General features: G+C 47.3%; 1 protein-coding gene across 2 annotated transcripts in view; it reads left to right on the top strand.

Moving 5' to 3' along the window:
• Positions 1-16,458, top strand: part of LOC122904643 (cytochrome c oxidase assembly factor 1 homolog) — a 96,598-nt gene that overhangs the window by 76,665 nt on the left and 3,475 nt on the right. For both annotated transcript variants that reach the window (XM_044245674.1, XM_044245675.1), the window contains exons 2-4: positions 11,647-11,698; positions 13,617-13,709; positions 15,703-15,851. In XM_044245674.1, coding sequence (XP_044101609.1) covers positions 13,625-13,709; positions 15,703-15,851 — 234 coding nt within the window. In that variant the 5' untranslated portion in view covers positions 11,647-11,698; positions 13,617-13,624. The remainder of the gene's footprint in view (positions 1-11,646; positions 11,699-13,616; positions 13,710-15,702; positions 15,852-16,458) is intronic.

Here is a 16,458-nt window from a genome sequence, read left to right as displayed (position 1 = left end):
ATCATAGTGATAAATTCTGTGAAATCACTCTTGCCTTGTCCTTCCCTGACCTGCAATATCCAGTTTATCAGCAAATCCTGTTAGTTCTGCTTCATACTTCGTTTCTTTTCACTTCTTTGCATCGTTACTGCTATAGCTAGTCCAAGGGGCTGTCATTGTCAGCACAGACTACCACAGGAGCTTTTTAACTGGGTTTCATGCTTCTGTTCCTACCCCTTTTGGAGAAATCTTTAAAAAGAAAAGGCCAGCCAGACTATAGCATCCCCTAATTGAAGTCTTTAGCAGCATCTTATTACACTTGGAACAAAATCCGTTCTCTATGATACCCTAAAAAGACCTATATGGTGAAGACCCTGCCGACCGCCCGCCCTCATTTAACACACTAGCCTGCTTTCTGCTTCTTGAACATACCAAATTGGTGGCTGCCTCAGGGCCTTAGCTACCTTTACTCGCCCCTCCTCTGGTGTTCACATCACACCTTCCGTCTTAGCTCAGATGTTGCCGTGGCAGAGAGGCCTTCTGTCAGTGCACAGCTAGTATTACTCTTTCTTTCGTTTATATTATAGCATGTGTTCATCTTAAAAAGAAACTGCCAGTTATTTTTACCAACAATAGATAGTTTTTCGGGGGAATAGCAAAGTATTTAAATCTGCGTCCGGGTAAGCTCTGTTGAAACCATAGGGAAGCTGGGAGAACAAAGGAGAGGTGTACTCTTGTATAGCTGGAACCGGTGGATGGGAACTGGGGCAGGCAGTTACAAACAAGGAGTGCACGCAGCAAGGGGGTGGGTGGGGCTCGAAGTCCAGCAGCTCCTCATTGGCTGAGTGGTGATTGTCTCATTGGCTGGGCTGTTGTGGGCGGGGACGGGTGGTGGTGTGATGAGGGAAACCTTCTTCCTGCTGCGGTGGTAAAGTAGTCTCCGCCTGCCAAGTCCTCCACTTCCGGTTGGATTTGCATTTGAGGATGATTGATAGGACAGAAGAGCTTTCGCTGATTTTCACGCGTGTCACCTACGTTTGTTTGTTTAGGTGGGTAGGTGGGTTAGTTTTGCAAGCCACTGCCAAGCTTTTTTCAAAGTGTTTGTACCACTTTGCGTTCTCACCATTGGTGGTTGCTCCACATCCAGCATTTGGTGGTGGTCGTGTTTTGGATTTTTGTAGTTGTAGTTAGTAGTTAGTGTAGGTGCATAATGATATCTCATTGTTTTATCTCATTTGTAGTTCCCTGATGACAGATGACATTATCTTTGCATATGCTTATATGCTATCTGTACATCTTCTTTGGAGAGATATTTGTTCACATTTTTTTCCTAGCTTTTAATTAGGATTATTTTCCTATTGTTGATTTTTAGGAGGTCTTTGTATATTTTGAGTAGCAGTCCTTTATCAAATATGTTTTTTGCAAATACTCTCTCCCAGTCTTTGGCTTGTCTTGTCTTCCTATTCTCATGACACTCTTATTTTTCCCAATGTATTTACCACTAACTAAAATAATAATATTATTATTATTATTATTATGGTTTATCTCCTCCCACTACAATGTAAAGTCCACAAACCACCTTTCTATGTTGTTCTCTGCTGTATCCGCATAGCCTGGTGCCTGGTATTTTGAGTGCAGTTGATTAAGTTATTGGACAACAGCCTAACATTTTAAATTTATTTTATTCTTTTAAAAAAATATTTTAGGAGCACCTGGGTGGCTCAGTGGGTTAAGCCTCTGCCTTCGGCTCAGGTCATGATCTCAGGGTTCTGGGATGGAGCCCCGCATCAGGCTCTCTGCTCAGCGGGGAGCCCCCCCCCTTGCCCCCACCTGCCTCTCTGGCTACTTGTGATCTCTGTCTGTCAAATAAGTAAATAAAATCTTAAAAAAAAAAGATTTTATTTATTTATTGAGAGAGAGAGAGAGAGAAGGAGCAGAGGGGTAGAGCAGAGGAAAAGAGAGAAGCAGATGCCCTGTCGACCAGGGGTCGCTGATGCAGCACTTGATCCCAGGACCGTGGGATCATAAACTGAGCCAAAGGCAGACACTTAACTGACTGAGCCACCCAGGTGCCCCCAGTTAGTTTTATTCTTCTTAAAAATGGCATTAAGCTAATTTTAAGTTCATCCATCTTTTTTGAAACCCAGTTCAAATTTTACCATCTCAGTCTTCAAAATTAAGGATAATAGCCACTTGCAGTAGCTTAGGGTGAATTTCTGCTGTGGTTCATATGAATTGGTTTAAGATACGCGATTGCTGATCTATACTTGCTTTGTCCTCTCAAGAGTTGTACAGATTTATTCTCCAGGAGATAGTCACTGGCCTGGACAGTGGAAACAGAAAAACATTTATGTCAGCCTCATGAAGCCTTATGAAATGCATGCCACTTGCTAGACACTGAAAAATATCAGTATGTTCAAATATTTATTCACAGATATGTGTGGACAAACCCTGAACCTTGCAAGGTAAGAAGTTATTAAAATTCTTGGTTCTTGATGCTTTTAAAAAAATTTTTTTAAAACATTTTATTATTTGACAGAGAGATCACAACATTTTATTTGACAGAGAGAGAGAGGCAGGCAGAGAGAGAGCGGGAAGCAGGCTCCCTGTTGAGGGGAGAGCCTGATGTTGGGCTCGATCCCAGGACCCTGAGATCATGACCTGAGCCAAAGGCAGTGTCTTAACCCAATGAGCCACCCAGGTGCCCCAGTTCTTGATTGCCTTTTTTTTTTCCCCATTGGATTTGCTAAAGATGGAAAGTGACATTTTGGTTTCATACTGTACTTTTTAATTATTTTATTTTATTTTTAGTAGTTATTGGCTTTATATATTTTAGTGTTAGTTATTTGCTACTACTAATCATAGCTGTTATATTTTTTTGTCTATCTTTGAGTCAGTTAAAGTCTTTTTGCCTTAAATTCTATGCTTTAAATATTTCTACTCTGCTTTGTCTTTGTTTGAATATGCCAATTCTTCTATTTTTAGGACTTTTATTGCTTTTTAAATTGTTGTCCTTAAAAATAAGGTATATTTTGCAGAGTTTTAAAAACACTTTTAGAAAAGTTTTTAAAGGATGTTTTGGTTTTCTGTTGGTGCATAACACAGCATCTCAAACTAGTGGCTTCAAACTGGAACTGTTCATTGTCCGTCTTGATTCAGGGGTGGTCCCTCCGCTCCATGGTGTTCTGCTAGTACTGCGGCCGTCTGGTGGCTCGCCTAGGCGAGAAGGTCTGTGGTTGCCTAGTGTGTTGGTAGGGACAGCTGGGCTCAAATGGGATGTCGGGACAATGGGGCATCTATGTCTGTCTGTCTCCCTGTCTGTCTCCATCTAGTCTCAGACCTCTCCTTCATCGAATGGTCACTTCACCTGGTGTTTTTATGAGGTCTCCCCAGCAGGTAACCATACTTCTGATTCGGCAGCTTTGGGCTCCCAAGAGTGCTAAACTGAAAGCTGGGGCGTGTAACTGCCCCCGCATGAGTTCTGCCTCATTGGGCGGGTTGAAGAGAGTCACAGGGCCAGCCTGGATTCAAGGGACATGTCTGTGAAAATGTGGAGGGGTGTTTTACTGAGGGCCATCTTTGGAGCCCGCCTACCACAATGAGAGTCTAAACCCTTCACATTTATTGTGTTAGTTGATATGTTGTTGTTCCTTTGGCAAAGGCTTCTTTGCATGTACTTTCCTTAGTGAATTTGATTCCTGTGTTTAATTCTACAGATTTCTCTCTCAACATCAAGACAAAAAACAGTATCTTTACCTCAGTTATGATGAGTGAGTCCCTCTGCTTGGTTTTATACACATTTAAGGTTTAATTTTCTGGAATTTTAGTCAATATTATAAATTTAAATATTTTATATATATATACATTTTTAAGATTTTATTTATTTATTTGATAGAAATCACAAGTAGGCAGAGAGGCAGATAGAGAGAGAGAGCGGGAAGCAGGCTCCTGCTGAGCAGAGAGCCCGATGTGAGGCTCGACCCCAGGACCTTGAGATCATGACCTGAGCCAAAGGCAGAGGCTTTAACCCCCTGAGCCACCCAGGCGCCCTTATATATTCTTTTAAAAAAAGACTAGATGTTTCCATTCATTCGGTAACTGTATAAATAATAGTTACTTAGATGTAACTAATTTAATTGACCTCCATGTATGCTGTCAGTCCAAATATACCATTATTTCTAGGGAATTTGGGTTTATTTTTTGATAAGGTGTAATGTATCTTCAAATAATGTTTCAGGAATGCTGTGTAGGTTATGTAATATAATAATATTTAATCTCCAAACTTACAGTGCCTCCTCCTGCGTTTACACTGTTTGGCTGTTCATGGATTTCTTGAAGCACAGTCTTTGTTTCTCAGGAAGTCATTGTTGCTGTTCCATTGTCCTTGGGAATTCATTGTTCTTTATAGGTATAATTTTGGGGAACTGATTTCTATTTGCTTTTCTTTCTTGTAATATAAAATTTTTGCCAGTAAGTCTGGTGAATGGAACTGGAGCATGACCTGCATTTTGGTCTGTCCCACTCTTGTCAAGTCTTGACTGTAACTTCCTCATTATGAATTCAGCTTTTCCACCGTGTAAATTCTGCTCTTTTTCTCCTGGGCTACATGTCACTTCTGCTATTGCATTTTCAGGTTTTCTTGCAATCTCTCCTTATCTAAATTTCTTCCATTTCTTTTTCAGAACAATGTCTCCTTATTCCCGTTGCTCTTGGTTTTCAGAGGTAGTAAGTTACTCCTGTAAACTGAAATTGTCCAAATCATTTTTCTCCACGTTATTTTACTTCTTGGAGTCACTTGTTGCCGCTGCCAGTCTTGCGTCTAATTATTGCAGGGTGGTACTTACTAGGATAGGAGTCTCCAAATGGATGCAGAAAAAGAGCTTCTGGATGGGGAAAGGAGAGTGGCTGTTTAGGACTTATCTAGCGTGGGACGGGCAGGCCTATTTACTGATTGCTGCCAACCTAGCAGCTCTGGAGTGGTGGAGAGAGGTGAGGAGCTGAAACCTCTTCCCAAGTATTTCCTGGTTCTTCCCCTTCAGAGGCCATGGGTGTGTTTCTCTGTCTGCATTTACATTGTGCTTATTAGAAATTTCTCCCAGACTTAGCAAATTGTTAATGCTCAAAGCAGGCTCTTCCTTCTGTCATTTCCTTTGTATTTCTTTACAGATGTTTTGGCTTTTTATTTTTATTTTTTTATAATAGTATCTCTTGTAAAGTTCTTTATTCTTTCATTTATTTATTTATTTATTTCACACACACGCACACACACACACACACACACAGGGGGAGAGGGAACACAAGCAGGGGTAGTGGGAGAGGGAGAAGCAGGCTTCCCGCTGAGCAGGGAGCTCATTGAGGGACTCGATCCCAGGACCCTGGGATCTGAGCTGAAGTTAGACGTTTAGTGACTGAGCCACCCAAGTGCCCCTTTACAGATGTTTGAAATGGGATTTGTAAATTCAGGTCAGGAAGTGGTAGCCTGGTACTCTCTTAAACTAGTTGTTGTCTTTTTTATCTTACATTTTACTAATATTTTTCAAATGTTAATTATTTTTATTGGTACTGGGCCCTCTCTCCAGGTAATCATGGTCTCCCTCTGATCACTAACAGATACTTATGATAGAAAGAATATGGACAGCCTCTTATTAACTTGCTTAACTCAGGTTAAGAAGGGGCGGGGGAGTCACTCATGCCAGGGTCCTTGCCTGTTGATCAGCCTATTACAAATAAGAGGTTATGGGAACAGTATGGGGGTTTCTCAAGAAGTATAAAAATAGAGCTACCCTATGATCCAGCAATTGCATTAGTAGGTATTTACCCCAAAGATAAAAAGTTAGTGATTTGAAGGAGCACGTGCACCCCATTGTTTATAGCAGCATGTCCACAATAGCCAAACTGGAAAGAGCCCAGATATCCATTGACAGAGGAATGGATAAAGAAGATGTGGTTCATATATACACAGTGGAATATTACTCAGCCATCAGAAATGATGAAATCTTACCATTTATATCGACACGGATGGAACTGGAGCTGAGTGAAATAAGTCAGTCAGAGAAAGACAATTATTATATGGTTTCACTCAAGGTAGAATATAAGAAACAGCACAGAGGACCATAGGGGAAGGGAGGGATGACTGAATGGGAAGAAATCAGAGAGGGAGGCAAACCATGAGAGACTGTTAACTCTGGGAAACAAACAGGGTTGCTGGAGGGGAGGTGGGTGGGGGAGGGGATAACTGGGTGATGGACTTTAAGGAGGACACGTGGTGGAATGGGCATTGGGTGTTCTACACTAACGGCCACATGTCAACATCATGACCTCTTTTTGTTGAGGTATGATTGACAAAATTACAAGATACAGGGTACATTATGATTTTATATGCATATATACTGTGAAAGGATTCCTCCATCAAGTTAATTAATAAATGTATCACCTCACTTTTTTTGTGTGTGTGTGAGAACATTTAAGTTCATTTTTTCTTAATCTTATGTATTTACTCCCGTGCTTTTGTCTTTTTGTTCTTTGGTATTAGCCATTTTTTTGTCTCCTTTATCTCAAATATAATACGTTTGTTTTTTAAAAGTTTACCTTCTTTTATTTCTTGATTTTGCTATTCATACTTTTTTCTTAAAATCTTTTTTTTTCTGTATTTTTGTCTTTTTGTTTGTTGTCCTTTCATTCTAATTTAAGTTCCTATTGACTTAGTTTTTTTCATCTCTCGTTTCTTAGGCATTGATTCCCATATGCCTCACGGTTTTGATTTTATAAAGGCTGGAGGGATATGTAATCCTCAGGGGGTAGTAGCAGTGGACAGTGTCATTCAACAAACGGGGAAGATCTCTCTCTCCTCCACCGCCTCTTGTCTCTAAATAGATTTTTTACGTCTTTGTTTTGTCTTGAGTCCTAAAATGATCACTTGGGGATATATTGATTAAACTCTTTCCCAGGACAGGGGTGATTTGCTTGCTTCCTGCAGGGATCACCTGGGAACTTGTGGAGTGCCTTTTGGACAGCATGTATCACCCACATGGGAAGCTGACTGTTCTGAAACCTCTGGTCTGTAACACGGGTTTTGTTACTTAGTGGAAAAAAAACCGTGGCCTCTGGGATCAGACAGAGGCCTGTAATAGCTCTGCTGTGGAACAGATGAGCTGTTTCAGAACCTTTCCTGAGCCTTTTTATCTAGCTCCAAAAAGGCAAAAATATCTGTCCTTCACAGATATTATATTAGTAGCGCGTATAAAATGTTCATTGTGCCTGGCCCATAGTTGTCACTAGATGTGGGACAAGCCAGGCTGGCCGTATGTGATCTGGAGGAAAGTAAGTGAGCAGGCAGATGATTCCTGAAGTGGGGCTCCCCTAGCAAAGCCCGGAGTTAGAACCATGGAACATGAATAGTCTTGCTGGGAAAGTCACATGACTCTGGGTTCATGGGTCGGCTTCTGGCCTTTCTCCACTTCCGCTGCCTTATGTTATGCCCACAGATTAAGGTAGTCGTGGTTTTAACTATTTGGGGATGGTGGTATAGAGGAAAGAATCACTTTACTACGGAGATTCAGTTGGTAAGACATAACCGGACTTTCAGAAATATACAGTGTGAGAAAAATGCCTGTTAAAAATCAAGGATTTTTATCTGTAGATTGGTCCGTCTTCCTCAGCTGGGTTTTGGGATGATTGTCTCAATGTGAGGGCCTCCTGAGCTCAACTTTTATTAAGCTTGGGATTTTATCTCATGGACTGGCAAATCTCTGCTTGAGGTTCTCACCATCTGACCTGGCCCCCTAGCTTAGTTTGCCTCTTGTCCGGTCTTGCCAGAATGTTTGGCAAGAGGAGTCCATTCCATTTACTGCTGTAGGCTCTAAGTCTCTCAAGATGTGACGGGGGTAGGCGGGGTTTGTGGCCTGGAGAGAAGAGCTGTTTCCAGTCTCTAACTTCCCAGGAGCACATGACCAGCCGTTGAACTTCAGGCCATTGCTGACTTTCTGTGCTTTGGTCCTGCAGACCCCTGGTTCCTAAGCGTGGCTGCATATTAGCATCCCCTGAGGAGGTAAAAAATGCCTGTGCCTAGAACCCTTTCCCATGGATTCTGTTTTAATTGATCTGGGAGGTGGCCTGGGCATCTGTTTTTTATTTTGGGGGATTTGGGGGAAGCTTTTCAGATGATTCTGATGTGCAGCTCAGGTTGAGGTTGTACCAGCAGACTGCTTTCCTGCTTCCCTGGTCAGATCCTGCCTGTGGCTTGAACCCTCTGGCTGCTTCTGTTTACCCACCTAATGGTACTTCCTGCAGACCTTCATCTGGCTGGGGGTTAGGGGGAGGCAGATCAGAGGGCCCTCCAGCCCTGTGCTGGCTTGAGCAGCTCTGCTGGCATCTGTTTCACAGATTGCCATTTGCTTCTAGAAAGTTTGCAAGCTGTTGACCTTCAGGGACTCAAGTCACCCTTTGTGTGTCAGAGCAGAGCTATTAGGACTGCTTTCTGAAGAGAGCTTGCCTGTACTTTGTTCTACCTTGTGGCTAACCAACTTAATTTTCAAAATGTGCCAGAAGCCTTGCCTCTTACTTAGCTGTAAAGTGAAAAGTCTTCCCTTAACTGTGCATTAGTAACAGAATTTGAGTTTCTTGCAGACTTTCACATCAAATTTTAAAAATTTCAGTTCTCAAAAGCTTAGTTCTAAAATGAACAATCCTGGGATTAGCCTAACATCTATCTCTAGTTCTCTACCAAGGCTTTTTCTATTTTCTGTGTGTGAGGTTGGGGGTTGCTGAGTTCTTTCTTCAAAACAGCTGATGAGGGGGCGCCTGGGTGGCTCAGTGGGTTAAGCCGCTGCCTTCGGCTCGGGTCATGATCTCAGGGTCCTGGGATCAAGTCCCGCATCGGGCTCTCTGCTCAGCAGGGAGCCTGCTTCCCTCTCTCTCTCTCTGCCTGCCTCTCTGTCTACTTGTGATTTCTCTCTGTCAAATAAATAAAATCTTAAAAAAAAAAAAAAAAAAAAAAACAGCTGATGAGGCAGGTGAACCGAAGTGGACTGAAAAGGAGCAGGGACTGAGTCCCTGTTCTCTGCCCCTAACCCCGCTCCCAGACCCTCCCCTCACTTTCACGCACAGGGAGCAGGAGGGTCATGACCGCCTCATGTCTCTTTTGAGTCAGGGTGGCCCATCGGAGCTTCCCGCTCAGGCCTCACTGTTTGGCCACTTGGTTATGCTTTTCCGTGGACTGTGATTGTGGCTTTTATTATGGGATATTGCCAAAAAAAAAAAAAAAAAGTAGTTCTTTGGAAGTTGTGAAATTTTAAAAAAAGATTGTATTTATTTATTTGAGAGTGAGAGAGGGAGTGAGAGAGAGCGTGAGAGGGGAGGAGGTCAGAGGGAGAAGCAGACTCCCCATGGAGCTGGGAGCCCGACGTGGGACTCGATCCCGGGACTCCACGATCATGACCTGAGCCAAAGGCAGTGGCTTAGCCAACTGAGCCACCCAGGCGCCCGGAAGCTGTAAACTTCTAGGAAGGAATTCTGGGGATGTCGTTTGCAGGGCTGGCCACTGCAGAGACTGCAGTGCTGGGCACGTATGGGAGAGCTTTCTCGGGCTTTGTGTGTTGGGATGTGTGTTCCTCCCCCGCTGCTGGTCCGCGGACACTCTGGCGCTTGCAACTGCCCAGACTTTCCTTTCTGCCGAGCAGATGGGAAACCCGGTGTCAGATCTTTTGGCTTCCTTAGAGAAATATCTAGTGCACGAGAGCATGTACTTTCGTGCACTGACTTTACAAACTCAGCTCTGTTTCTTTTCTTAAAATTATTTTCTGTTTGGCTTCATGTCCTCTTTCAGTTTGTTTCTTTTCTTCTAAAATACGCAGCCTTGTTAGCCCTGTCATCCTTTTGAGAATAAGCTCTTGTACCAATTAGTAAATAAATATTTTAAGAAACTGCCTTTTTGATATACTCTTCCTACCTCGGTGTTAGCTCTTGGTCTCACTCTCTGTCATAGGTCATCTGACTGGTCCTGCTGCATGGCTACCCACCCCCGCCCCCTGTCTGCAGCCCCTCATCTGTGGAGTAGAGCCCAGCAGCTCAGGGTGGATGGCCTCCCTTAGCAGGAACTGCCTCAGTTTCCCTACCACTGTCCTGTGGCCCTAGATCCACCCACTCCCCTGCACTTCTGTAGCTGGGGGTGGTGGGTGGAGGTTGCTGCTAGGCCTTTGCTCCCCGTTTCCACTGATGGAAGCCTGTCTCGCTGCTTTCTCTGCTGAGTCCATTTCCTCTGTGAAACCTCTGCTGACGCCCTCCAGGCAGAGTCCGCGGCTCCTGGGTGTCACTTCCTCTCCTGGTGCACACGTCTGGTTGACTCACCAGGCTGCGGCTGGCATGTAGGTGCCTTTGTGGAAATTAGGAAAAGGCACCCACCCTTTCCTCCGTCACTTTCTAGCACTTCCAACTATTGGAAAACTGTCTTAATGAACAGGAGTCTGGGGCGTGTAACCTGTGAGGATCGTGCGGTGCCGAACTGCCCAGTTTACTTGATGGCCCTTTTGTGGATCCGCAGCGCTGCTTGTCCGACCGGAACAGGCCCTCAGCAACCGTTCGCCAAACAGAAGAGTGGAAGTCCCAGTACCTGCCACTTTCTTACCACGAAAGATAGCAGGAAAGGCATATATGATAAGACCTTCTTGCACTGAACATTATTATGGCTATATTCAGACATATATATTTTTTTTAATGTTTCAGTATTTCTTTTTTTTTTTTTAAAGATTTTATTTATTTATTTATTTGACACAGAGAGAGATATCACAAGTAGACAGGCAGGCAGAGAGAGAGAGGGAAGCAGGCTCCCTGCTGAGCAGAGAGCCCGATGTGGGACTCGATCCCAGGACCCCGAGATCATGACCTGAGCCGAAGGCAGCGGCTTAACCCACCGAGCCACCCAGGCGCCCCTGTTTCAGTATTTCTGAAATCAGCAGGTATCTTACTGTCAGCGTGTCAGGGTGGTTAAGAGCACAGATCCTGGGCCTGCCGGGGTCTGAATCCCAGTGCTACCACATGGACGCATGTCTGTGACTTTGGGCACTCTGCTTCACCTCTCTGTGCCTCAGTTACTGGTCTGTAAAATGGGGATGATAACAGTAGTTTCTGCTTCATGGGGTGATTGGGAGAGTTAAATGCATTATTCTGTGTTCAGTGCTCAGAATATAGGTGCCAAGCACCTAACAGTGAGAGATATGTGTTACTTATTATATTAATGCCTATGCATACACTTACTACACTGTTGTTTCTTTTTAACCCTGAGAAACTGTCTTTAGTTACGGTGTACAGCTTCCATTGCTAGCATCTCATTTTGATGGGCGGCTGCCTGGCCCCGGGCTTACTCAAACTGTGGTCAGACACCTGCTGCGGGTCCTGCCCCCCCACGCCGGTTTTCTGATCACGGCGATCACGGCGAGAGATACCGAGCCCACGCACAGGAAGCCAGCAGGCTCTGTTGTCTCTCCTTAGTAGGGCAGAAGAGAAAGGGGGGATCTGGGGCCCTTTATAGACCAGGCTTGTTTTGAAATTTAAACCTAACTTCTTATTCATGTTGCAAGGCTTGGACTAATAATAAATTTTGGCTGTCTAAAACTGGAAATCAGAATTGGGTTTGAAAAGTGATTTTAATGTAAAATCTTTATCTAATTGCAGCGCACCTTTCCTTTGATGATCTTCAAGAAAGCTGTGCTGTGAACTGGCGAAGGTAATGAACGCTCTGGGGCCGCGTTCCCCATCAGAACTGTGGAGTACTGTCAAGTTAGACAGTATGTGTAAATTACTCCCGTAACAGTTGCGGGTTTTTCCTGGTCTCTAGTGTCCACTTGGGACTGTACCTTCCCGTGAGAGATGGGTGGCTCTTCTCTGCATTGTTTCAGGACAGTTTCCACCGCGGGCCTCCTGCCAGCTTTAGAAACTACAGCCTTGTGGGGAGTTCCCTGGGATTCATACTCACTGCCCCACCCTCCTGACTGCCCTTGGCATTAGGCAAGATCTGATTCATGCATTTTTCGGAGATGCTCTGACCATTTGCATTATGAGATTAAATGGCTTTTCCCAGATTGCATCGCTGTAACTGACCTACACTCAGCTCTGGGGAATGTTCTTACAGGCTACCCAACACCAGCCAGTACTGGCACAGCAATCCTGCTACGTGTGCCCGGGGTTTTAGTGGCTTTCTCTTAGTTGAATAAAACTGCATGTAAGTAAATGAATACAATGATGATCTACAGCTTCATCCTCCCTAATTTGATATGTTGATGAAAATCCTTTCCGTATATAAACCTCAATTTAATGTTATTTTAGTGTTGAACTGGTCAACTTTAGCCCTACCTGGGGGTGTGTTTAGTTCTCGGTTCCCAAAAAGAATATCCACATGGGGAACTTTCTCCAACAGGCCTTTTCGTGGATTCATGTACCTGCAGGTTTCAGAAATGATAAGCAGACTGTTGTTACCATGCTCTGTATTCTAGAAGGTCAAGGAGGGGTGGTGAGGATATAGATACCCTGACGCACAGGTCCAGCCGGCGGAGGAACTGGCATTCTGGTCAGTTCTCTTGCACAATAATGCCTTGGACCCCTTTATGTCACATCAATGGCTTTGTCCCAAAGCAGTGCGTAAATTCTAAGGTTAAATCTTCAAATGGGGACATAAACACTTTTCCTCTTTCCCTTTATATACACTGGGATTTCCATCTCTGTCCAAAAATCTCATTTCTTTTTGGAGAAATATCAAGATAGAGGAATTTACCTAAATCTCACAGAGGGTGAGGATGTGGCCCCTGCAGCGCACGTGGTCGCAGCCTACCGGAAGCCGGCACAGAGAATCTGACTCACAGGGGTCTTGTTGGCTGGAGCCAGGGGGAAGGTGTCCCTTGGCTGCGCCCGCCTCACTTGTCAGTGTCTGCCCTCGTTTGTGTGACTTGTGTGGTCCTGTGGGCATTTGAGTGGTGGCCCAGATCGAAGCCAGTGGCCTCCTCTGTTTTACAGCCGGGTATCTCGCAGCCTCGCAGAAAGGCCCAGGCCAGGTGTGGGCAGTGGTTAAATGCTGTGGGGACGCAGGCCAGCAGCGCTAGCAGGTCCCGCCCGGGCTTCGGGAGCCGGAGCTAGGGCCAGGGTGGGGGTGCGCGCCGAAGTGGCCGAGCAGGCCCCTCTCCATCTGCTCAAGCATCATCCAGGCAGTGGGACATTTTTCAAAATATAAAAGAAAGCAGCCGGTGACCACGCCAGCCCGTTCGCAGGCTCATCAGACCGGCTCTCGGGACAAAAGGACCCGCTTCCTGTTTACCAGCCGGCCGGGGACAAAGCGGCTGTGCTTCCCGGGCCGCGCAGGCTTGGCAGGCAGGCGGGGCCCTGTCCGGAGAGCCGGTGGCGCTGAATGCTTGCTCTGTGCTCCGCGGTGCCCCCGTGGCCTGGGGCCTGGATGCGGGCCACTCTCGGGAGGGTGCCCCTGCTTTGCTCCCGGGACGGCCCAGCTTTCTGAGAGGACGCAGGCGGGCACGGTGGCCTCGCGGCCTCGCTTCCTTTTCAGCTTTCCTTTCTCCACGGGCCCCCACCCAGGTGAAGGCCTTGGCATGAACCTGAATGTAACAATAAACCCGTGTCTCTTGTTTTTGCGTCTCCAGGAAGCAGCATGCCGTGGGCGTTCGGCCGAATGGTCCTGTCCTCCGGCGCGCTGGCCGCTGGCACCTGCGCGCTCATCTATTACCTGACGCAGAGTGAGTATGGCCAGGCCTCCGCCCGCTCCCTGCCCCTCTCCCGCCCGAGGGAAAAGCTTCAGAGCTTCCGGCAGGTCAGAGAGAGGGGGAGGGAGCTATTTTTAGAAGCCAGGCCGCCGTTCCCATGGGCTGTAGCTTCCAGCTCATCCCGTGATCGGTTTCCCTGGACCTGCAAGTGCAGATCAAGACCCAGCTCCGTGGGCGGTGGAGGCCGTGCAGAAAGCCAGCCCGTTGGCTCGCCAGTACGCGCGCCAGAGAGCCCTGCGGATTCCCGAGACTCTGTAAAGAGGGGAGGGAGGGAGAGGGAATACCAGATGGTTCACAGGTGGGGAAACCAGCTGTTTCTCAAGTGCCGTCGGCCTCTCTGCTGCTGACTTAGTGGAGGAGGGGACTCGAGCAGGGGCTCTGGGGAGAGCAGAAAATAAAAGCAGAGTCCAGGATGCAAAATCCGGACAGAAGCCGCTTCCGGCCCCCGCTGCCCCCAAATTTGAATTTGTAAAGACAGGCTGTGGTGATTCTGGCGGCCAAGGCAGTTGCAAAGCAGCCGCGGTTTTTCTCTAGACTGACTTTCTTTGAAGACCCTTTATGCCCGCCCAGCTTGGCTTCTCACCCTGACTCTGTGCCATTTTCGCTTCCTGCCGGGACGTGAGTGTCACCAGCAGACGGCACAGGGAGCTCAGTGTCCTCCATGTCCACTCTGCCCCGCCTCCCTTCAGAGCTGGCCCTCAGGCCTCTGAGTCTCAAGGTGGCCTGAGAGGAGCACCGCCTGGGGTAGAGAAGTCGGACGGGAATTCCTCAGTCTCCACTGCCCCTGCCTAAGGGATGGGGCCAGGACGCAACAGGAATAGATGCGTTTTATGGGCCGGGAGCCTGCTGGCCTTTCCCCTTTCGCAGGCCAGGGTCTGCCAGTAGAGACAGCTGAGACTCTGCACTGGCTGTGTGGCCTCGAGGGGGCGGGGGTCTCTCCCCACAGTTAGCTGTGTGATGAGGGATGATAGCAGTGCCGGTGCCTGAGGTCATTGTACAAGAAATTTCACAGCCTCTGAGATACCGAGGATTGGAAGCTTTCTGAAATATTGAGGACAGTGTCTGACCATGGAAATCGGAGCCAGCTTCTGCTCCCCCTTTTCCTGCCTTGGCTGGCACCTGTTCTGCTCTCAGCCCCCGGCAGGCCCGGTCCTGGGAAGCGGCCCAGGAGGAGCACTGTCCCTGACTTCTCCCAGCTCAGGCTCACTTTCCCGTCCGTTACCGGGATCGGGCCTACAGGAACAAAGCTCTTTCTCAGTGCCAGACTGAAGGAGTGCTTGGGAGGCCGACCTTTACCCCTTCCCAAGGGCAGCTTGTCTCCCTGGCACCGCCAGGGCGACGCTTCCTGGAGTTACCAGCAGCCTTTGGGCCAGGAATGCACCTGACACTGAAAGAAGTTTAAAAAGCTTTACCTGTGGGAACTGTTGCCTTAAACCTATAGACTTTGACAAATGAACACTTTCAGTGTCTGTTTCTTGGCCTAAGGGTTTTGCTGTTGAAGTTGTGGTCTTGTTTTTTGGTTGATCAGAACCTTCATCTCAGTGGAAGGGACAGCGTGTAGGAGTCCCGAGTCACAGATCTGAGCCCCAGCTCCGCCGCAGACTAGCCGTGTCACTTGGAGCAGGTCATGGAGTTGTAGGACTTTAGAACCGAGAGGGAAGCTAGAGAGGATCTGAGCCAACCCTGTAGATGAGGAAACGAGGCGATGCATGAGGCAGGAAATGAGAAATGGAGAAACGGAAGGATCCAGTGCCTCGCCCAAGTTCATCTGCCTGTTCCCCCAGGTGCCTTCTCTGAAATGGACTGCTTGGAGTCAGTGGTCCCTCACTATTTTTCCATCCAGAAATTTCACATTTGTTCTGTTTCTGTGCTGTACGTGAATTGTATCCTCCAACTTTCTATAGAGAGTCTATGTGACCAAATCTCAAAAAGAAAAGTAAATGTGACAACTGTCTTTCCCCTCTAGAGGCCTTCTCCAAGGCTTCCTATTACCAGCTGGCCCTGGAGCAGCTGCACAGCCGCCCTGAGGCCCTGGAAGCCCTGGGCGCTCCTCTCAGCGTGCACCACCTCCACCTCACTGACAGGGACAACTTCGTGGACATCGCCAGCGCCCGGGTAACGGCTTCCCCCGCGGGCTGCGGCCTGGGAGGCCAGGAGAGGCCACTGCCGGCGGGAGGGGGCGGGTGGGGCGTCTTGGAGGAGACTGAAGTAAGGGATCGGGCTGAGAAAATCACTAAATCAAGCCATGACTGGGCATTGTGGAGAACCTTCTGTAAGAGCGATACGGATCTATTCATCGTCCTATGTCCAGCTTCCTTTCTGAGGGACCAGGGGGGCGGGGAGGGCGTTCTGGTTCGGGTCGCCACCTTGGACTGAGCGTTGTCGGGAAGGGACCGTGGTGGCGGACCACGGCTTCAGCTGAGGTCGCGAAGTGCGTCCGCAGCCAGTGGGTGCTCCTGCGAGCCCGAGCGGCTCCTTAACCGGTAGTTTTCTCCCTTCCTCACGATGCCTCCGTGGAATGCCGGCTGCTTTCTTCATGGCTCGTCCTTTCTGGTTCCCCTGATAAACCCACCTGAGTGCAAAGTGCGCTTGTCTGTCTGTCCAACAAACGCGTTAGAGTCCACGGTGAGTGAAGGACCGACTCTAACTGCGTGCGGAATGCAGAGACGAAGGCGCTCAAGGTCCACAGTGTAAAACTTCCCAGGAAGATGGGGAAGCTCAG

Source organism: Neovison vison, chromosome 4 (genome assembly GCF_020171115.1).
Source record: "Neovison vison isolate M4711 chromosome 4, ASM_NN_V1, whole genome shotgun sequence".
Classification (NCBI taxonomy): Eukaryota; Metazoa; Chordata; class Mammalia; order Carnivora; family Mustelidae; genus Neogale; species Neogale vison.
This window is presented reverse-complemented; position numbering and strand designations above follow the sequence as displayed.